We start from the raw sequence: 23,301 nt of genomic DNA, 5'->3' as shown, positions 1-23,301 counted from the left end.
TCCCAATAATAATGGCAGTTTAATGGCAAATATACACTCTGATATTAAAAATTACCAAACAGGGCTTCCCTGGTGGCACAGTGGTTGAGAATCCGCCTCCCAATGCAGGGGACACGGGTTCCATCCCTGGTCCGGGAAGATCCCACATGCCGTGGAGCAACTAAGCCTGTGCGCCACAACGACTGAGCCTGCGCTCTTAGAGCCCGCGAGCCACAACTACTGAGCTCGCGTGCTACAACTACTGAAGCCCGCGCACCTAGAGCCTGTGCTCCGCAAGAAGAGAAGCCACCACAATGAGAAGGCTGCGCACCGCAACGAAGAGTAGCCCCCGTTCGCCACAACTAGAGAAAGCCCGCGCACAGCAACAAAGACCCAATGCAGCCAAAAAAGAAAAAAGAAAAAAAAAAATTACCAAACAGGCTCACTCACTCTGACTTTTTAAATAAATTCAGAATAAGAAGTTCTGACCTGAGCAAACAATTAATAAAACAGAGAGGAATCAGAACACTGGAGCAGAAAAGATTCCTGAGCTGACATTTAGCCCAATCTTTTCATTTTACTGAAGTTTCAAGTTAGAAGTGAAACCCTCCAGACTGGTGAGTGACAGAGATGAGAGATGAGTGCGAGGAGAGCCCATGCCCATCGACTTTCTCGCGGAGGGGCTTCTTCTAGTCCACTTGTGTTCTCTGCTTCACTTTCCTTCTGCCCAGCTCAGGATTAGCTGTGAAGGCAATGAAGGAGCAACTCCCACTCTTGGCACATATGCCCAATGAAAATCAAAAAAAAAAAAAAAAAATCACTTTCCCACTCCAGGACCACCATCTTTTCTAAGCCCAACCCAAGAGCCCACCTTAGTCCAGCCAAACTAAACTGCCATTTCAAATACAAATACATACCAATGTTGTGATTCGGTTTCCATTTATATCTAATCAAAGTTCACCATGTTATGATCAGGGTGGAAATTCTGCTTTTAACATTTTGTGAGGTGGTAGGAATGGCAATTGGATTATGAAAGTAATAAACAAAGATTACTTGCTGATAAATAGACCATTTCTGGGGTTCACATTAAAATAGCCCAAATTCTAGTCAACAGAGAGGATGCTGTACTATGTTTAATTAGATGGCAAAGTAGAGTCACATATATACCACCTGAGACAATCCTCAGAAAAGTGGGGCCCTGATACCATGCAGGGGAAAGGGAAGGCGAAAAAGCAGACCTCTGTGATTTCTCACAGTGCTCAATCAAATAAAACTCTAATTCTACTTCATAACTGTCACACAGAAAGCCCAAATAGGAGATCAGCAACACCTATATACTTTTTAAGATAATCCCATTCTGACAGACCTTGGTCATGAAGAACTCTTACATGTAGTTATTTCTCAGAGAGATATCAATCCCGAGGGAAGTTCAGAACCTGTGGCAGTAAAGGACAAATCTTCTACAGCTAAAGGAGTTTAAACAGGGAACTGATCTGGAAGTTCTGTCACCTTTCAACCACCTTAACTTAGTATTCAATAAGTATTAACTTATGTGTTGTTATGAAGTTATAGTCATTATTCACTTAAAGCGAACCAGAATTTAAAGAGGCTAGAATCCTTTTGGATCACAAACCATGTCTTCATGAATCCAGACAAGCCTTGATACAGATCCGTGAGCAACTTCTGAGAAACAATCTTTAGAACTCTATGTCAGCCCGTGGGAACCCTAAACCTCCTTGTTGGAACTTTATCATTGATTTGTAAGACTCTGTAACAAAATGCTTGGTTTCCACCTTGAAAACAACCAGGTCAAAGGATATAATCACATGGTTTAGTACTAAGCCATACCATGGGTTAGCACTCATGAATGCATACCATTAACCCATCCTAGATTAACTCAAACTACCATATAAAAGGCTTACCAATGGAACAACAGCTCATTCAAGCCTAATTCAGAAAAAATACTTCAGTTTAATGTAAGGAGTCAACCACTTTCCTCATAATGAAGTAGCAACTACTGTTCAGGCAAAAGTTTTAAAGAAAAAAAGTATTAATATGATCTTATTTGAAATTACTGCATTTCCTTGACAGGCCTTATACTACACACTACTGCTAAGCAAAATAATGCCAGTGGATAAGAAAATGTTAGCACCTGATTAAAACTTTAGAGGTGATTTGTCAAAGACCAACAGATAAAATATTCTGGTGCCCAGACATTAGGTCCCTGAATCCAGGTGGCTCTCTTTCTAACCAGTCTCTTGAAAAGCTATGATTGGAAGCTGTCAGCATAAAACTTTGCTTTTGAATATGTGATAACAACATTTGGAATGTGAACACTTGGTCCTTCAGTATAAAATAAATAAGCATGCTAGACAAAAAGAAAATGCTTCTCAGGATCCCCTTAAAAATAGACTAACTTCTCCTAATAGAGACTTTCTTATTATACTCAAATATACATGGGGCTAAAATTCTACATATAACCAGGCAAGTCTCAATTTTGAAAACAAGCAGGTAAATGAAATGTCAGTAAGTCTATTTTTTTTTTTTTTTGCTGCTGTATCTTTTAAAAAAGCAAAATCAACTCACATTTAAGCACCAACTCCATGCAAGTAACCTGAACGGTTCAGTCTTTTTGTCATGTATGAGGCCTTTGGTTCTCCAACTACATGGGATCTGTGTTGTTAGCTTAAAAAATACAGAATTGGCCTTTCAAAAAAAAAATAATAATCTACAGCAACCAATAAATAGTCTCAAACAACCCTGCTGACTGCAGCTGCCTTCTGAAGGCTGGGAAAAGGAGGTGGAGAGAGAGCAGAGAGAGGCAGGGAAAAGGGACGCTGCAGCTAGCTACATCGCAAGGAACACGCCCCCATCATGTCCTCCTTGCTCTGTCAGAAGGCGGGTTGTTGTCAGTCTCCTGATCAGGATGCCTTAGAAACGATTTAAAAAAGGAGGCAGGAAGACTAACAACTAAAAAATGCCAGCTCCTTGAAAGGAGGGGCCAGGGTCCCTGGGATCTCCTCCCTCCCCTTCTGCCCAGGATCTTTCTGTAAATCTAAAGGGGTGCGGGGCACAATAGGGGACGAGGGGTTTGCCCAGGATATTTTGTGTGCACCAACGGCAGAGCACGCAGGAAACGGCTGGTTGTTATCTTTCCCTTTCTGTTTCAATCAAGAGCACTCCAAAGCAGCAACCCCCTACCCGCCTCCGCTTCAGCCCCTAGCAGCTGCTCTTCCTCCTAGCATCCCCCATCCCATTCTCCCCCTTCCCCTACGATTCAAACTCCCCCTTCTGCATCCAATGTAAAACAAATGCGCAACGCCACTGGCTGAACCTGAACTCAACTTCCCTTCCCAGGGCAACTTTCCTTTTGGCTGAAGGGGGCAGAATAATGCCTATCAAAGCATCCCCATTCCCGCCCCAGTACTAAATGGGGAAGGGGTAAAGCTGGAGATCCTTCATCCACCTTGGGTCCCCCTCAAACAAATCAGAGAGAGAACGCTAACTCCTTCTAAGGAATAACTTTGCTTCATAACCTCTTCATAACCCTCTTTCTCTCAATCAGAAGCAGCCACCACCACCTCACTACAGTAAAACTGTCCCTTATCTACTCTCCTCACCCCAACCCTGCTTCCCCCACCCCTTCCAAGCCCCAGGATTGGCCTAGGAAAAGGTGGATCAATAATGAAATGACGGAGAAAAGGAGAAGGGCGGGAGGGAGCTAGGTTTGAAGACTGCGTGCTCTCAGGCGCAGTGGGTGGGGTAGGAGAGCAGCTGCTTCCCCTGGGAGGATGCTGCCCAAGTACCCCACAAACACCGCCCCTCACGGGGGCCCCCTTCCCCAGAGCTGGAGGGAAAACCTGCCTCCTCTCCAGGGGGAATGGTGGAAAGCTGCTCTTCTCTGAGCCTAGGGGACAGTGGACAATTTTCCCCTCGAAGATGCCACTAATCCTTCATTCTAAAGGAGGGAAAGGGTGGAGTGAAGGTAGAGTAATCCCCTGCTACCAATAGGCTAGAAACTGCAGCTCTGTAAAATGGGAGAAACAGACTGCTGTAGGAGGAGATCGCCGTTATCTTCAGAGGGAAAGAAGGCGAAGGGAGGCAAGGTGGAGAGGCAAGTAGCTTTTTCCTGGTGGGGAAGGGCGGGATGAGGGGAGGACCTCTCCTCTGGGGGCGGGGGGGGGGGGGTGCGGGTGGAGGTGAAGGAAGGGGGAGTGGCTGGTAGTGTAGGGACCGGGCCCGGGGACGGAGCGAGGGTTCATCAGGTTTTCGAAAGCAAGGTGCTAGAAGGGACATCGGTCCCCAAGGGTGGGAGAAGAACGTGGCTTTGGATGAGGCCATCCCCCGAGAGATGCCCAAGAGGAAAACTGCCCCAGGAGTAAAACATCTGCCCAGAGAGGGAGGCGGGGATGTGGCGGGATCAAGTCTCTAGGAGGAAGGGAGGGAGGAATCTCGCTCGGATGAGGTAATCTGTGAAAGGGAGGAGGGGTTCAGTCCCGGGATGGGAAACCCGGGCGAGGGGTCTGTGCCAGAGGATGTGGGGAAGGGTCAGGGGAAGGAGGGTGGGGGGTCAAACGCCCTCGGCCAGATGGGTCCGAACCCCGGGGTGGGGACGCCTGGGGGTCTGCACCCCTGGATGGGGGTCCCGAGATGGGAGGGCCATCTGCCCCGGGTCAGGGACCCCAGGATGGTCCCCGAATTGGGATGCTCCACAATCCCGGATGGGGGAGGGGAGGGGGCTCCGCAGAGGGTCGAGACCCCGGACCTGGGGGTTCCTCGCCCCCTTACCTCTCCGCTGCCGCCTCCCCCGCCGCTCTCCCCAAACACGGCCCGGAACCGGCGCAGGTTGGTGCCGATGGCGGCCGAGACCTGCAGCGCCGCGTCGAAACCCGGGCCCACCCGGAGCAGGGCCGGCCCAGAGGAGGCTGAGGACGATGACGAAGACGAAGACGAGGCGGACGACGAGGAGGCTGCTGAGGCGGCGGCCGCTCCCCCTGGAACCCCAACCCCGCCGCTTCCCGCCGCCGCCGCCGCCGCCGCGGCCGCCACAGCCGGGGGGGAGGGGGGCGCCCCGGGGCCGCCGCCGCCGACCAGGGGCCCGGGGGGAAGCAGCAGGGCCGGGACGCGTTGCCGCGGGGCGCCCCCTAGGCCCCGGCGCCCCCCGCCGCCGCCGCCCCCGGTGGTCCCGGGTCGGGCGGGGAAGCGCCACCGACAGCTGTGCGCCATGTTCGCCCCGTGAAGTGAAGCAGCGAGAGGGAGAGGCGACAACACAGGGGGGCGGGGAGGCGGAGGGGGGGGCCGCGGGCCCCGGAACCTGCCTGGCCCGCTCGGCGCCGCCCGGCCGCCTGCACCCCGCGGCCTCTATGCCGAGGGCCGGGCCGCGCCAGCCGGCCCAGCAAGCTGTATAGCGGGCTCGGGCCCGCGCTGCCGACGCCGGGCCGCGGCTACGCCATCCCGAGGCCCGGGCCGCAGCCTGCCGCCCGCCCGCCCGCCCCGCAACCTGGATAACTGCGTGCCCCGCCCTCCGGGAGCGGCATTACTCGGGAAAAGGAGGGGGGAAGGAAGCCCAGGAGCCCGACGCGGAGCGCGGGTTCCGGGGAGAGGGGGAGGGGTGAGGGCTACGGAGAGGATGGAGGCGGAGGGAGGCCGGCCGCCTGCAGCCTCTAGAGCCGAGAGGCCGATTACACACGTTCCCGGGATGCGCTGGGAATCGAACCGCCCGGGAGAGCAGCTTCCAGTCTAACGCGGCTGCCGGGCCGGGGACGAGTGCGCCTTCTCCGCCTCGAGGCACGGATACGGGAGGGGTTAGCCCGGATTTAACACTTCTAGAATAAAAGAGCCCTTATTGTGCTACAGGCAAGACGGAATTGTTGCCCAGTTTACAATATGCAAAATAGAAAGGGCCTCAATGAATGCGCTTTAAAAAATAATTAAAAAAAAAGAGCCCCTCCCATTTTCAGGCTGGAGCTCTCTCCAAAATGCACACACCGAGTGGTCGGCCTCTCGCCACCCCCTCGCCCTACTGTGCGCTCGGGGCTAAGAAACCTCTGGCTTTGGTGCCCTTCTGCAGAGAGTTGGGTTGTGTTTCTCCAGCCCGGGCACTGGGGCCGCGGCGTGCTCCGCTAACGAGGCGGCGTTACAACGAAGCTGAAACTGGGTGGCTAACGGGGCCTGGAGGGAAGAGGCGGGCAAAAGCGCCCCCGCCCCTTCTTCCTCAGTTCTCTGCCTGCCGCTGCATGCAAAGCAGACCCTAATGTATGCACGCAGGGGTGGGGGGGGGGGCTCGCGACCACGTTTCTGATTAAGAGAGGGGGAGGAGAAGAGCGTTGGGCATTATGATACACTGGGTGGAAGGGGCCCGCCGGCAGCGAGCTCTGTGCGCGGGGTTAGTAGGCAGAGGGGGGAAGGGGAAGGGGAGGGTTAGGGCGGGGGATGCATACCCACCCGGTTCACTTTATTGCGGGAAAGATAGGAGGGCGCCTCAAGCTAGGCGTTAGAAGCCTGCAAGGCTGGGAAAGCACAGAAGGGAGGGAGGGGTTTGTACCGGGAGAACTTGTGTTGGCTGAGGCTGGGGGATCGATACACAGCCAGCAGGCCCCGGGGCAGCCTCCATCCCTCCCACCCCTGGCCGAGGTGGAGTTCGCTGGAAGGTCACGCAGCCTTCCTGGACTCCCGCACCGGTACAGCGCCCCGCCTGTAATATAACAGCCTGGGGCAGCGAATTTGGGGAGGAGGGGGAGGGTCGTGGTGAGCAGGTTGCAATCAGCTCTGGCCCTCTGGATGCACTGCAGCCTCCAGAGAAGGTCCACGGCCTCCTGGTGCTGAAAACCTACGTCCCTCCACCCGCGAAACGTTTGTGCAGAGCGAACGATGGGGTGGGGGCTAGAGAGGAGCAGGGAGAGGAAGGAGACACAGGCAAGCTCCAACTCCCCCAACTCGTCCTGGATCGATCGTGGTTCCAACCGCGCAGGATGGAGCCCAGATGGTTTGCAAAGCTCACACTCCCACAGCGCACACACAGAACCAGATTCCGTTGTTACATCGCGTGGTTTACTAGGTGCAAAAAGGGTGGGAGTACGGGGAGAGTCTCTTAAACGGCAGCCCCAGGACTCTGCTAAGGACATAGACACCCCATTGTGGACGGTTTCTCCATTGCAATATATTTAGCGTTAGGCGCTGAGGGTTTTGCTTCAGTGTCGCTGCTCTGATCAGTTACAGATTGGCGACCACGTGGATTCCCTCAAGCATCCTGATTTGTTCCCTCTCTCACTCACTCTCGCTTATTTTTCTTTTGTATTTGCCGCCCCCCCTTCTTTAATATGCATAACGGTCTGCAAAGGTAATAGGCAGGGGACTGAGTGACAGGCTTTACAAAACTGTGTCAACAGGATTTCTTCCCAACCTCCACCCCTGAGAAAACATAAACCGGCTGGGTTCTGAGTAACCTCTTCCTTTCAAGCACTCTTCTTTGGGCACAGGTGGGAGGTCTGCAGGCTGAGTGGGGACAGCAGGAAGGAAGAATGTCTGTGAAGATTGTGTGAAGTCCTCAGACTCAAGCCTCTAAGTAGAAAACTCCTTGATAAAATCATCTAGTTTGTCTCTTTGCCTCCTGACTCGTCCAGAAGGAGCCAGAGCAAGTCGGAATTTGGTTTATTATTGGAGCTTTTAAGGTGGAAAGAATAATAACTTATATTTCTTGAGTGCTTTCTGTGAGCCTGAGTGCTTCATGCGCATTCAATTCTCACCAACCCTCCGAGATAATTCTGATTTTACCAATGGGGAAACTGGCGTAATGTCCAAAGTCACACAGCTAGTAAGTGGCAAGACCAAGTCTCATTGGGGTCTGACACCACTATCAACTAACCATATTGCTGATTCCCCAAAAGACATACTATGCCACCTCACTACCATTAGGAAAACAACAAGTGTTGGTGAAGATGTGGAGAAATTGGAACCTTTGTGCACAGTTGGCAGGAATATAAAACGGTGCAGCCATTGTGGAAAACAGTATGGTGGTTCCTTGAGGAAAAAAAAAAATTACTATATGATCCAGCAGTTCCACTTCTGGGTATATACCCAAAAGAACTGAAAGCAGGATCTTGAGGAGATATTTGTATACCCATGTTCATGGCAGCATTATTCACAATAGCCAAAACATGGAAGCAAACCAAGTGTCCATCAACCAATGAACGGATTACCAAAATGTGGCATACTCATACAATAGAATATTATTCAGCCTTAAAAAAAGGAACGAAATTCTGTAATATGTTACAACATGGATGAATCTTGAGGACATTATGCTAAGTGAAATAAGCCAGACACAAAAAGACAAATACTGTATGATTCCACTTATCTGAGGTCCTCAGAGTAGTCAAAATTGTAAAGACAGAAAGTATAATGGTGGGTGCCAGCGGACAGAGTGAGGGGAGAATGGGGCGTTATTGTTTAATAGGTAGAGAGTTTCAGATCTATAAGATGAAGAGTTATGGGGATGGATGTGGAAATAACTTCACAGCAATGTGAATGTACTTTTGAAAAAAGGCATTCTATGCCTTACTCATAAGTTACCTTAAACTGCATGTGCTTTATTTAATTTTTTATTTTAAATTTTAATTCAGCTTATTTTTCCTGACTACCTAGTATATTAATATGGTTAAAAATTTAAAGAAATAAAGTTTTCACTCCACTCTTACTTTAACTACCCTCTCCTCCTGCAGTCATACCTTATCCTTTCTTAGGGGCAACTAAGGTTATCTGTCTCTTGTATATTCTTCCAGAGGTAGTCTGTACCTATACAAGCAAATACATATAGAAGTTTTTCCTCAAATGAAAAAATACCAAACCCATTTCCTGGATTTTGCTTAGAAATCTATATCTTGGAAATCATTCTGGTCAGTAGACAGCATTTCCTCATTCTTGGGGCTGCACGGAATAGATGTAGCATACTTTATTTAACCAGTTCTCTGTTAGTGGGCACTTATTTCCAAACTTTTGCTGTTTCAAACAATGCTGCAGTGCATAACCTTGAACGTATGTTACTTTGCAAGCATGCAAATGTATCTGTAGTATACATTTCTAGAAGTGGAATTTGCTAAGTCAAAAGGTATGTGCACCTATAATTTTGATAAATGTATGCCATGTTGTCCGCTGTAAAGATTGAGTTGCTGCCCCGTAAAGATTGTACTAATCATACTCCACCAGCAATGTTTGAGTGCTTTCTCCACACCCTTCCGAAAAGGATTTTTTAACTTCTTGATTTTTGCCAACTTAATAGACACGCACATATTTAAATTTTTTTTCCAAATGATGTAAGGAAATTTTTAAGAAGGGCACCCCAAATTTTGCCCCTTCCTGCAAACTCATGAATTGCTTCTGGTTTGAAGGGACCTCTAGATGTTCATTCCCTTTTCTCCTGTCTGGAAAGATTTCTAGTTGCAAACCAGTATTGTGGTGAAACTAACATGGACTCAGATCCAGTCATTGTAACTATGTGATCTTGAACCAGGCACCTAGGCTCATGATGCCTCAGTTTCCTAATCTGCAAAAATAAGGATATTAAGAGCAACTTCACAGGATTATTATGAAGACTGAATGACCTAATCCAAGTAAAGTGCATTCTCTCGCATTCAGATAGAAACACTTCCTTAGTCATTGGTGAAGATACCCCCTCTCAAATAAGCAATTTCCTTTTTCCAAACAGGCCCCCAGTGGGAAACATTGCATTAGTAGTCCCCAAAGTCCTGGAACTAAGAAAAGAATGGTGGCTGAGTCATTTAAGCTTGCCCATAGGAAGGCTTGATCATCACTGAACAGAGAGGACTGTTCAGAATCCTTAGATGCTGCTTTCTCCTGGGGAAGGAAGAGCCAAGTCCATTACTCTTCTATGAAGGCGCCCTTCCATTAAGAAAGCAATGGTTGCATTTTCCTACTGCCCCTTCCATGAGTTTCTATTCCTAAAGAATTAGGTATAGCTATATCTGTGACTAAAAGGACTTTAAATAATCACCCCAGCATGAACAGCTGGCTTTCTGTAAAGGATTAGGTGTAGTCCTGGCCGAAGGCAAAGACTAGATAATTTGGGGGCCGTGAGCTCCTTGAGAACAGGAGCTGTGTATTGCTTTTCTTTGTATCCCCTGTGCCAAGCAGCATCTGTATCAGCTAAATTAACATTTGTGGAATAAATGACTCTTCCCAGCTGCACGGTTGGACCTTGAGATTTATACCCAAGGGGTCTTATTTTGTCAGAGGCAGTCGTGTGTGCTGGCTTTTTAAAAAATACATTTTATTTAAAATCAGTTAAGTTGTCTCCATTTGAAATTGTACCGATGATCAAAGTTTATATCTCTCAAAGAGAGAAAAATAATAGGAATAATTATTATTTGATTATTACTGCTTCACCTTGTAGAAGCTTGAAGGAAATGTTGAACGAAAGCATTTCCTTTCCCTCTCTTCCAGGTTACCTGCAAATTGTACTCTTTTTTGTTTTTTTAAATAGTTATGGGACTTCCCTGGTGGCGCAGTGGTTAAGAATCCGCCTGCCAATGCAGGGGACATAGGTTCGATCCCTGGTCCAGGAAGATCCCACATGCCCCGGAGCAACTAAGCCCGTGTGCCATAACTACGGAGCCCGTGCACTCTAGGCCCCGCGAGCCGCAACTACTGAAGCCCGTGCGCCTGGAGCCTGTGCTCTGCAACAAGAGAAGCCACCGCAATGAGAAGCTCGCTCACCGCAGCGAAGAGTAGCCCCCGCTCGCCGCAACTAGAGAAAGCCCACGCGCAGCAACAAAGACGCAACACAGCCAAAAAATAAATAAAATGTAAAAAATATATATTTATTCGGTTGCGCCAGCTCCTCATTGCGGCAGGCGGGCTCCTTAGTTGCGGCTCCAGGGCACCTTAGCTGTGGTGGCATGCAAACTCTTAGTTGTGGCATGCATGTGGGATCTAGTTCCCTGACCAGGGATTGAACCCGGGTCCCCTGCATTGGGAGTGCAGAGTCTTATCCACTGCACCACCAGGGAAGTCCCTAAATTGCACTCTTATAGTAAGTCTTCTGATTGGTGTTCTTACCTTCAACCTCTGTGCTTTCTGATTTTCTGTTCTTTCATTTATTCAACTAGCATTTATTGAACATCTACTTTGTACCAGGTATTATGTTAGATCTGGAGATACAATGACGTTATGTCACAAAACTTCCACAGAAACATGAAAAGGAAAGAGGTCTTTGAAAAACAAAGAGTACTTCAGTGTTGCTCAAACACTAGGTACACGAGGGAAAGTGTCAAAAAATGACTGGCCAGGGGATTCCCTGGTGGTCCAGTGGTTAGGACTCCATGCTTTCACTGCTGAGGGCCAGGGTTCAATCCCTAGTCAGGGAACTAAGATCCCACAAGCTGTGTGGCAGGGGAAAAAAAAAAAAAAAAAGACTGGCCAGATCATATTAAGGAGTTTGGGATTTATTCTGGAAAGTTTAGGGGGAAAGGGCAGATTTCAAACAGAGACTGACATGAGGGAATTTGTGCCACATCGCTGTAGCAACTGGGTGTAAGGAAGCAGGCTGATGGTGAGCCTAGAGGCAGAAAATGCAGTGAGGGTATTTCTGACCTCTTCCCACGCCTTCAGACTCATATGTCTGAAGTACGCTGAAATACTACTACATGCAGTAGTCCAGATGATGGGAGCAGTGGCAATGAAGATGTAGGAATGAGGACAGATTCCAGGGGTATTTAGCAGATAGAATGACTTTTGGTGTCCATTTAGATCTGGGGGATGAAAAAGAGGGGCTTGTCTCAGGTTGCCAGCTGCAGTCGATCAAGCAGACGGCAATACCACCAACTAAGATAAGGACAACAGGAGAAGGAAGGTGTTTTTGCTTGGAGATGATGAGCTTGGTTTTAGAACACTGGAGTTTGAGATCCTGTGAGATCTGCAGGTGGAGCTGTTTAATAGGCAGTTGGATATCCTGGACTAGAGCTCAGGAGAAAAGGCTAAAAATACAGATCTGGGACTTGAAGCATGAAGATGGTCACTGAAACTATGGGCAGGGATGAGACCACACAGAAAGAGTGTGTGTGGCACACAGAAGCAAATGTGTCAAGAATAGAACCAGAAGAAACTTATCTTTCTATCTAGTAGGCTAACAAAAAGTAGCCAGTGGAAGGAGACTGAGAAAGAACGCTCAGTGTGGGATTTCCCTGGCGGTCCAGTGGTTAAGACTCCGAGCTTCCACTGCAGGACGCACGGGATCCCTGGACGGGGAACTAAGATCCCGCGTGCCACGTGGCATGGCCAAAAAAATTTTTGTAATGAATTATTTTTTAAAAATGCTCAGTGAGATAAAAGGGGGCAAGAGGGAAGCCAAAGGAAAAAGAGTTTCAACCAGAGGAGCTGTAAACAATGTCAAATGTAGCAGAGAGTTCCAGAAGCAAAAAGGACTGAAGAGTGTTCCCCGTAGTCCCAGGGAAGTCACAGGTGAGCCCTGTAAGTGCGGTGGCAGGGGAGACGTGAAGTCTGGAGTCGGACTGTATTTGGTTGAGGAGGACAGGGAGAGGGCAAGAGGACAGGGAGAGAGCAAGGAGCCAGTGGACGCAACTTTGGAGAGGCTCAGCCATAAAGGGAAAGAGGACTTTAGCTTGGGCCCCTTAACACGTGGTTAAGAGTTTTAGCTATTTTTTGGTTATTATAAAAGTCACATATGCGAGGTAAAATTTTCCAAATAGTAGGGAAGAATATAAAATAAAAAGTCTAAATATCCCTTCCTTCCCTCAAAAGATAATCACTATTAAGTTTCTTGGCTATTATTTCAGAATATAAACACATTTATATCTATCTATCTATCTATCTATCTATCATCTATCTATATGGATGTACACACAGACACGCACATACTTCTTTACTCAATGTGATTATACCATACAAACTACTATCCCTTATCCCTTAATCTTTTTCACTTAACAGTATGTCCTGGAAGCCTTTCTGTACCTTTCCGACCTTATCTCCCGCCTCTCTCTCCCTAGTTCATTGTGCTCCTACTGCTTTGACCTCCTTGCAGTTCCTGGAACACACCTGCACACTCACACTTTAAGGCTTCTGCACTCGCTGTTCCCTCTGCCTGGAATGTTCTTCCCCCAGATATCCTCTTGGCTCACTCTCTCACTTCCTCCAGATCTCTACTTCAATGTCACCTCCTCAGAGAGGCCACCTCTGTCATTCGTGATACCTTACCCTGCTTCGTTTTTCTTCATAGCACTTGTATCTGCATCTACGGACTTGTTTCATGTCAATCACCCCCACAAGGATATGCACTCCATGAAGGGAGGTACTTGGTCCACTTCACTGCTCTGTATCCAGAGGCTAGAACAGTACCTGACCTTAATAGCTACTCAATAGAATAGGAAAATGCATATAGAGCTGGCACAGTATTGTATTAAGGATAACAACATAGTGTTTAAGAGTGCAAAGCTCAAACTGTTTGGGTTCTAATCTTTATTTCTCAGTAGGTGGGTGCACTTGGGTAAGTGAATCCATTTCCTCTCTGTAAAATGGGGCCATACTAGTGCCTAACTTCCTGTGTCATTGTGAGGTTTAATGTGTGAACATATGGAACATGCTTAGAACGGTAACAGCACGTAGCCAACTGTTAATAAATGTTTTCATTGCAATGACTAGTAGTAATATTCTAGAAAGACAATATAGTAGCTTCAACCTCAGTGAGCTTCTGTCTTGTCTTTCTTCCATTCTTCCAGCCCTTCTTCACCTCTGATTCTTCTTCTTGGCTGCTTTCTCTGTCCTTCACCCCTTAGACACTGATGCCTCCTGAGTGCTTTTCGTTTCTCACATTCTCTTAGAGTGAACTCATGGTTGTAACTCCTACCCAGGTGGAAGAGTGCCCAAACTGCTGCCCCAAACCACACTGTTCCCCGGGGCCTGACTCTTGCATCCAGACAGCTTTGAGCATTTCCATTCTAATTACTTGTTAGGTTGTATGACTCACTGAAGTGCGGGTTCCTCAAGGGCAGGAATAGTTCCTCAGTTATCTTTGTCTCTGCTTCTCCAAGGGAGGTGCTCTTGGTAGGGACACTTTGTAGGTGCTCAGAGTCTAGTGAAGGGAAACAGACAACAAATAAGTTACTATCATAAGTCAGCTGGTGACAAGTGCTATGTCGGTACGATGAAGAGGGTAGAGAGCTGGGAGAGGCTAAGGTGCAATTGTTTTTGAAGGCTGGCCAGGGGAGACCTTTGGGTTAAGGGGCTATATGAACAGAGTGCTGAGGAAGTGAGAGAGTAAACCAAATGCAGATGGGCTGAGGTGGAGTGTGTTTAGGGGACAACAAAGAGGCCAGTGTGGCTGCAGTCAGGTCAATGGCGGGAACAGTGGTAGAAATGTGTTGAGCCAAGCAATGGGGGAGGGGGTGCTTCAGCTCATACAGAGACTTAAAATGAGATGAAGAGCCACTGGAGGTTCTGAATAGAAGACTGACAAAATACTTAATACTTGAAAGGATCACTCTGGCTGCTAGTATAAGAATAGATAATAGAGAGGCAAGGGTGAAGGTGGGGAGATCTGTTGGCAGGTGACTGCTGTGGTCCAGGTGAGAGATGAGGGTGTCCTGGCCTTGGGTGGTAATGTGGAGGTGATGAGAAATGGACAGATTCAGGATATATTTTGAAGATAGAGTAAGGATTTGTTGATGTACTAAATGTAGGGAGAGAAAGAGGCAAGGATGAATGGGTAAGTAAATGAACAAGTTAATTATATACATATAGTCATTACAGAGTGATACATTACAAAGGCTGCCTCGGTCAGAAAATAAATGAAAGGGAGAGTTAACAGAAGAAAGAGGATTCAAGATACACTCACATACTTCCATTCGCTTGAGAAGAAGGGTAATGAAAGATAGGTCAATAGCTTGAGAATGAATTAAAGGGAAGGTGGTGTTTTTGTTTGTTTTTAAGAGAGGGAGACTTGAGCCTATCTGTAGCTTCAGGGAAAGTATCAATGAAAAAGGAAAGAAAAAATTGCTTCATGAAGATGCAGCCAAGTTTCTGAAAAGAATCATCTACCTTCAGAGCCTCCACTTCCTTCCCATTCTCCACATACTCTGCAAACACTATCATCTGGCCACCCACTACCCCCGTTGAAACTGTTGCCACCAAAAACCTCCCATGACTTTCTAGTTGCTAAAACTAATGGAGACTTTTTAGTTCTTGTTGTACCTGGTCTTTCTGCAGCATGGTTGAACTTCTGGAAGCTCTCTTCCCTTGGTTTCCATGACCCCACTCTCTCCTTCTTGCTTTTCCACCTACCTTTCTAATCTTTCTATCTCAGATCCCTTCAGTGGCTTCTTTTCTGTGTCCATCCCTAAATGTTGATGTTTCTCAGAGTTATGTTCTTAATCCTCTTTTCTTTTCATTATTTCATTCATGTATTCAAATACTTACTGAGTGCTGCCTACATACCAGGCACAGCTGTAGGTGCTGGGGATACAGCAATAAACAAAACCTACAGAAACACCTACCGGCCCCTCCTGAAGCTTTCCCATTCTTCCTAAGCAATCTCATCTCAGAAGCCAGGCCCCAGTCCCTGCAGTGTGTTTGTTACTTCCAAATTTACATCTTCAGCACTAACCGCTCTTTCTAATTTCAGACACACAGAACCAACACTGTTGGGCATCTTCACTTGTATGTCCTTAAACTAAATTCCTGTTTACACCGAAGTTTGCCTCTTTCTGTACAGCCTCCTCTAATTACACCACTGTGCACTTCCAATTGCTCATTTCTTTTCAGGATAACTGCTATAGTTCCCAGTCTAATCATCCTCTGATTGAAGACTGATCTTCCTAAAATGCAAATCTGACCATATTACTTCCATCCTTAAAATACTTTAATAATTCCTTATCATCTTGAAGATCCTGTGTCATTTGGTCTAATTCTCCCTCACCCCTTCCTCCAACACACATCTATTCCTTGTGTTCCTGCCTTATTAAATTTGAATTCTCTCCTACGGTCCTGCTTTGGTGCATGCTATTCCCTCTGTCTAAAAAGTCCTTCTTTCCCCTTTTGTTCTCTTGGCTAACTTCTAGACCCATCTCAGGTGCCAGCCCCTTTACCCCAGCATTCTTCAACCTCTCCTGTGTATACAACCATAGCAGAATGTGCAGACTTCTCTTGTTGATCTTTACATGATGTATCATAATTGTGTGATTTGTAATTGTTTATTTTGCTACCTCTTCCCTTTGAGCCCTTTGAAGGTAGGATATGTGGCTTTTATTTTCAGTATCCCAAGCACTTAATATGCCCTATAACAATAGTGTAATATATGTTTGTTGAACAAATAAATAAATGAACAAAGGAAAATGGGGAATGAGTAGGTCTTTTCAGATCACTGAAGAGTGGAAAGGCAGAGAAGCAAGAGCAAATGTAGAAGGATAATTTCGGAAAGAATGTTCTAAATGTTTTCCTCTAGGACAGGAGAAAGGAGGGAAGAAATAGATCAGTTTGAGGTCAGGGGAGGAAATTGAAGGAGTCCTTGCTAGATAGTTTCTATTTTTCCTTAATGTAATAGGTAAGGCATTCCTATTTTCTCAAAGACTGTCATGAGAACGAAGGTGTATAACGGCTTCTTTGAATCTCAACTTCCATGCCTGCCAAACACTTGATTCTATATTCTTTATCCCATAAACCTTATCTCTTGTGAAATTTTAAGAGCCAAGGAGATCATATAAGGCTTTGGGATCTTTAGATAAGTCAATGGACCTACTGATTCTCACTTAAATATGACTTTAAATCCATGTCGCTGAAAGCTGCTGAATTCCAAAGCCCTTCCCATTTTAACACTCCTTTTAATTACTTCTGTGTATTGTCAATGCTGCAGTTCCTATAACTGGAAACATTTTGTTTGCCTCCAAATTACTTTGAAAAAATTCACTAGACCTAACATTACCAAATAAAAAAAAATTTTTTTAACTACAGACAGAAAAAGGGTAATACTGAGCAAAGTTATCCTCCCACTGATATGTCTAGATTTCTTTGAGTCATGCTTAAAGTCTAACTAAATGGTCTGAAATTGGTTTAGGATTCCTTTCAGCCACCAATGCTAACTCACCTTAGGCTAACAAGACTAGAGTTCAGTTGGCCTAAATTAGAACAAATTTTTATCCGTAGATGAGGTGGAAACTCTAGGTGAGGATTAAGGTCATGGCCAAGGTACAAGAGGAGGAGGAAGTCTGAGTTAATTATAACCTAGGTTCTTCCGTCTTAATTCCAGGAAGCTGTCCCTTAGCTAGGTGGACAACTTGTTGATTGAGGAATATTCTCAGAGGAACTGGAAGCTACCAATTCCTGATTCTGAGATGAATTTCCACAAGTGAGGATGTTAGCATTGAAAGACTAGACTTTATGGTCACTTGAAGAAGCCTTTTGAGTAATAAGCATTTGGTTATTTTCTCTCCCAAGTTCTCTCCTAAGTTTTCCCAAAGGTTATCTTTTTCAAGGCTAGATGAATAAGCTTGTTTCGACATGTTTTTGAAACATACATAATACAACGCATGCATTGTGTTTAGTTTATTCCTAGACTGAAAAGAAAAATACTCACTGTATATCTTTTGGAAGATAACTGAAGTAAAAAACCAAACAAACAAAACCATGAGAGCATGGCCATCATTGCACAAGGCAAAGACCTCATAATTTGATACAAAAATGTAAGCCTGCTTTAAAAGCTACACTTATTAATGTCTCTAACAGGTGAAGTTACATGAGCTTCTGATACCAAGTTTAAAAACTGAGAATTTATTTTGAAACATTATGGGTAGAGACTAGGTAGTTAAAGGATCACTGGTTAATTTGACTTTTAAGATAATTAGGATTAGGGTTTAGCCTTTTCTCTTTAGCCACATTCTCTTCTCTGTTCTGAGTCCTCTCTATTAACATCTAGACAATCCTACTGCTTAAGACCCAGGAAAAATCATGGGACTCTGACACAAAGAATATGTTATGAATCATCACTTGCTCCTGCTAGAGTTGAAATGAAGTGTCTTACATGTGGGTTAGAGCTCAGATGTAAGTTTCTGAATAAACACATAAAAAGCAAACCATCCCCCTTCCCCATTCCTGCCCCTCACGGTGCAATGACCAGGTTAAATATCCAAGCATAGAGAGGATGTAGTTAGAGTTAGGAAACCAGGAATCAAGTCCTGCATTCCAGTCCTTCAACCCTGACTCACTCACCTCACCGCGAATGGTTCCACATCATTTCACTCTGCACTGAACAGTGAGGAGAGTAACATTTTGTTTCCAAACATCTAATCGGAGTGGCTTCTGCTAACCTGCACCAGGCCTTTGCCTTAGCTGAGACGGGCAATAAGGAAAACACGCAGCTACGGATACCATTTTAAGAGAGAAAAGAAAAAGGGTTCCGTTGCTGATGTGTTCTTTAGGTGGGCCTTTCCACAGACAACTTTGAGATGCTTGCTATTCAGTGTTTAGAGGCAGCTTTCTTCTGGGATGGGTGGCTCGCGGTGGCAGGCGGTGGAGGGGGTGGTGTCAGACGGTGAAGGTAGAGCAAACAAACTCAAGGGTCTCAAATCCAGGGCCATTTGGCTTCAGTGTTTACCCTTAGTGCAGTGGGGGTGAAATTTGGAGCCTGCACAGAAGTGGAAATCAGTTTCCCTAATGTAGCAGTAACGTGGGTATCACATAATAAAGCATTCTTCTGCTCGCAATATTCAAGGCAGATGAAACCATAACAGGATTCAAAGTAAAGCAGGGACTTCCCTGGTGGCGCAGTGGATAAGACTCAACACTCCCAATGCAGAGGGCCCGGGTTCAATCCCTGGTCGGGGAACTAGATCCCACATGTATGCCACGACTAAGAGTTTGCATGCCACAACTAAGAAGCCCACGTGCTGCAGCTAAGACCCAGTGCAACTAACTAAATAAATATTAAAAAACAAACAAAGTAATGACGATCAAAATATCACTCCTGACAATATTTATTTGGCTCACATTACTTTAAAAAAACTCCCAGGGCTTCCCTGGTGGCGCAGTGGTTGAGAATCCGCCTGCTGATGCAGGGAACTTGGGATCTTGCCCCGGTCCGGGAAGATCCCACATGCCGCGGAGCAGCTAGGACCGTGAGCCATGGCCGCTGAGCCTGCGCATCCAGAGCCTGTGCTCCGCAACGGGAGAGGCCACAACAGTGAGAGGCCCGTGTACCGCCAAAAAAAAAAAAAAAAAAAAAAAAAAAACTCCCAAAACAACAATCCTGGGCTTACATGGTTTTCTTTCCATTACTCCACCTGAAGGTCATCAAAAGTGGTAATCACTTTTCTACCATCATGTTAGAATTCACCGTTATCTCAGAACTATAGTTATTCACTTGTTCTATTAACTTCCCTACCCTCTTGAGACCCAAAGTGAGATGACATCAACGTAAAAATGCAGGCAATCCTTAGGGGAAACAATAGCTATTTTAACAAGTAGTCTATAGTTCAAAACCACACAACAGTGTTTGAATTGCTTTTGGATTTGACAACACTGGAATGCATTAAAACTTCGAGGCTCTAAAGATAACCTTTTTTACTTTGTGCAAGAAGTCCAACATATGATTCTTATAAAAATCCACCCATACCTATTTACAATAGCCAGGACATGGAAGCAACCTAAGTGTCCATCGACAGATGAATGGATAAAGAAGATGTGGCACATATATACAATGGAATATTACTCAGCCATAAAAAGAAACGAAACTGAGTTATTTGTAGTGAGGTGGATGGACCTAGAGTCTGTCATACAAAGTGAAGTAAGTCAGAAGGAGAAAAACAAATACCGTATGCTAACACATATACATGGAATCTTAAAAAAAAAAAAAAGGTTCTGAAGAACCTAGGGGCAGGACAGGAATAAAGACGCAGACGTAGAGAAGGGACTTGAGGACATGGGGAGGGGGAAGGGTAAGCTGGGACGAAGTGAGAGAGTGACATGGACATATATACACTACCAAATGTAAAACAGCTAGTGGGAAGCAGCCGCGTAGCATAGGGTGATCAGGTCGGTGCTTTGTGACCACCTAGAGGGGTGGGATAGGGAGGGTGGGAGGGAGACAGAAGAGGGAGGACATATGGGGATATATGTATATGTATAACTGATTCACTTTGTTATAAAGCAGAAACTAATACACCATTGTAAAGCAATTATACTCCAATAAAAATGTTAAAAAAAAAATCCACCCATAGGCTGCATGTGTAAATCCTATGAGAATAGTGTGGTGCTATAAACTTATATATGATGTGCTTCTTTCAGCTCTCCGAAGGGTATAATTCCTGAAAGGCAGGTGTGGCAAAGAAAGAGGGAGTTAAGGGCTTCCCTGGTGGCGCAGTGGTTAAGAGTCCGCCTGCCGATGCAGGGGACGCGGGTTCGTGCCCCGCTCCGGGAAGATCCCACGTGCCGCTGAGCGGCTGGGCCCGTGAGCCATGGCCGCTGAGCCTGCGCGTCCGGAGCCTGTGCTCTGCAACGGGAGAGGCCACAACAGTGAGAGGCCCGCGTACCGCAAAAAAAAAAAAAAAAAAAAACGAAAGAGGGAGTTAAGATGATCAGTTCCTGAGGAATTTCTGGGATTTTCAGATTTCAGGCTCGGTCTTCTGTAAAGGATCTTCTGCTGCCCACCCTCTCGTTCTTCCCTCCTAGGTCTTATGTGAAGGCAGCACTGCACTAAGCTTGCTGAGTAGAGAAGGGCTGATAATCAGGGATCCAAATCTCCGAGTTTCAGAGTTGAGGTTGAGATGCAGGAGTGACTCAGCTGGCATCAGCTTTGTAGCAGTCTCAGCCTGCAGGCCTTGAGGAAATGAGTCCCCTAGGCCTGCGTCTCCCTCTGTGGCAAACTGCCACTAAACTCTGTTTTATCAACCTAGCACCAAACACGGTAAGCTAGAGTTGGCTGTTTTACTGTTTGAAAACCTACTATAGACAAGTCAGATAGATAATGGGATAGGCTAGGATTACAAAGGTGAATTAGATACTGTACCTTCCTTAAAAAGCTTAGCAAGGGGAATAAACAAATGTAAATGTGTCATTAGGGTACAGTGATGTGTGCTATAAGAGGCCCAACAGGAGGGGAAAGGGAAGCAGTTTGGGAAAATCAGAAAAGACTTCTCAAAGTGGAACAGAGATGTACAGGTAGAAACAGACAGGGTAAAGGCCAAGAGAACAGCATTTATAAAGGTATAGATTCATTAATGGATAAATTAATTTATTCATCATATCTGTATTGAGTGATTATGTGCTTAGAGCTTGGGATAATATCAGTGAACAAAATAGATTTTTAGACATTTCTGCCTTTGTGGGGCTTGCATTTATTTTAGCAAGGTAAAACAATAAACATAATAATCCAGTAAATCATGTGGAATATTAGAAGTTGAAATTTTGGGGGAAAAAAGCAGGAAAGGAGAAAAAGAGTATTTGGAGGGAGGTTTCTTGCAATTATAATTAGGATGCCTGGGGAAGCCCACACTGAAAATATTGAATGAGGTGAGGGAACCAGCCCTGGGAAGATCTTGGGGTAGAGTATTCCAAACTGAGGAACCAGTCAGTGCTAAGGCAGGAGTTGCCTGGTGAGTTTGAGAAACAGCAAGGGGGCCAGTGGGGCAGGGTGAGAAAGGAGAAGGGTAGAGGGGGTTGAAGTCAGAGATATAATGGAAAGCCAGGTCTTGTTGGGCCTTGTGGCCCACAGTAAGGACTTTAGCTTCAAATCTGAGTGAGGCGGGAGCCATTGAGGGTTCTGAGCAGAGGAGTGACATGGTATGACTTACACTTTGATACACTCTGACTGATGTAAATAGACTGTAGACAGACAAGCTTGGCAGCAGGCCATTTAAGAGGGCATTTCAGCAATCCCAGTGAGAGATGATAGCACCTTGGTGTTAGTGATGGAGGTGGTAAGAAAGACCTATTTTGAAGGTAGAACCAATAGGACTTCTTGAAGGATCAATATAGAACATGAAAGACAGGAGTCAAGGATGACTCCAAAGGTTTTCAGCCTGAGCAACTGGAAGGATAGAGTTGCCATCAGCTGAGAGAGAGAAAACTACGGAACAGGTTTGGGATGGGGATGGGGAAGGAAATCAGGAGTTCACTTTGGATATACTAAGTTTGAGATGTCTACTAAACACCCAAGTGGAGGTGTAGTGGCATATAAGCCTAGAGCTCAGAGGAGAGGTAGGGACTAGAGCTATAAATTTGAGAGTCATCAGTTAAGCGGCATCATTTAAACCAGGAGACTGGATGAGATCTCCAGTGGAATGATGAGAGAGAGAGAGAGCGAGAGAGAGAGAGAGAGAGAGAGAGAGAGAGAGAGAGAGAGAAAGAGAGCGAGAGAGCTGAGCCTTATGTTTGGGATATTCCAAAGACAGGCTGCCAGGGAAAGGAGGAACCAGAAAAGGAAACTGAGACGTGAACAGAAAGTAAGGAAGAAGGAAGGCCAAAGGAAAGTTCTGGAAGTCAGGTCTATCAGAAAGTGCATCAAGCAGGAGGAAATAGCTGAGTCAAACATTGCTGAAAGAGCAAGTAAAATGAGGATTGAGAAGTGATCCATTTAAAGTGTCAGAAGAGCAGTTTCTGTGGAGGGGTAGGAATGAGTGCTGGATTGGAATGGATTGAAGGGAGAACAGGATTTGGAGACACTGAATATCGGTAACTTTCAAAAAAATATTTTATTTATTTAGGCTGCGCCGGGTCTTAGTTGCTGCACGCAGGATCTTCGCTGTGGCATGCGGGATCTTTAGTTGTAGCATGTGGGATCTAGTTCCCGACCAGGGATCAAACCCGGGTCCCCTGCATTGGGAGCGTGGAGTCTTATCCACTGGACCACCAGGGAAGGCCCTGAATATTGACAACTTTTGAGGTGTTTTGCTGCAAAAGGGGGCTAATTTTGTAAAAGATGGGATAATGTGTATACACTCATAGGAACAACAAACAACAGGAAAAGGGGAGAAATGATAGCACAAAGACATTGAATGGAGGGATTGGCTTTAAAAAGGAGCATGAATTGGGAGTTCCCTGGTGGTCTGACGGTTAGGACTCCACACTTTCACTGCCGAGGGGCTGGGTTCGATCCCTGGTAAGGGAACTAAGATCCCACAAGCTGCAGGGCCAAAACAAGAAGAAAGAAAGAGGAAAAAAAAAAAAAAAAGGCACATGAACTATCTAGTATAGGCAAGGCGGAGAATATTTATGGGTGCAGTTTGTGAGAATGACGCTGTGGGAGCCAATGGAAGTTCTTCAATTGCTTTAGTTTTCTTAGTTAAGTAGTAAGCAAGGTCATCTGCTGAC

At 46.0% G+C, this 23,301-nt stretch overlaps 1 protein-coding gene across 2 annotated transcripts in view; it reads right to left on the bottom strand.

Annotated features, from left to right (window-relative positions):
- KMT2A (lysine methyltransferase 2A) overlaps positions 1-5,209 on the bottom strand; it is a 75,633-nt gene extending 70,424 nt beyond the window's left edge. Inside the window, exons 1-2 of one of the 2 annotated variants that reach the window (XM_060103178.1) lie at positions 4,768-5,209; positions 2,566-2,664 (exon numbers count right to left, since the gene is read on the bottom strand). In XM_060103178.1, the coding sequence (XP_059959161.1) occupies positions 2,566-2,664; positions 4,768-5,205 (537 nt within the window). In that variant the 5' untranslated portion in view covers positions 5,206-5,209. The remainder of the gene's footprint in view (positions 1-2,565; positions 2,665-4,767) is intronic. The other variant, XM_060103179.1, reaches the window with a different exon arrangement.
- Between the last annotated feature and the right edge of the window lie 18,092 nt (positions 5,210-23,301).

The sequence above is a fragment of the Mesoplodon densirostris genome, chromosome 7 (assembly GCF_025265405.1).
Source record: "Mesoplodon densirostris isolate mMesDen1 chromosome 7, mMesDen1 primary haplotype, whole genome shotgun sequence".
NCBI classification, from domain to species: domain Eukaryota; kingdom Metazoa; phylum Chordata; class Mammalia; order Artiodactyla; family Ziphiidae; genus Mesoplodon; species Mesoplodon densirostris.
Note: the sequence above shows the minus strand (reverse complement) of the source record. Positions and strands in the feature narration are given on the sequence as shown.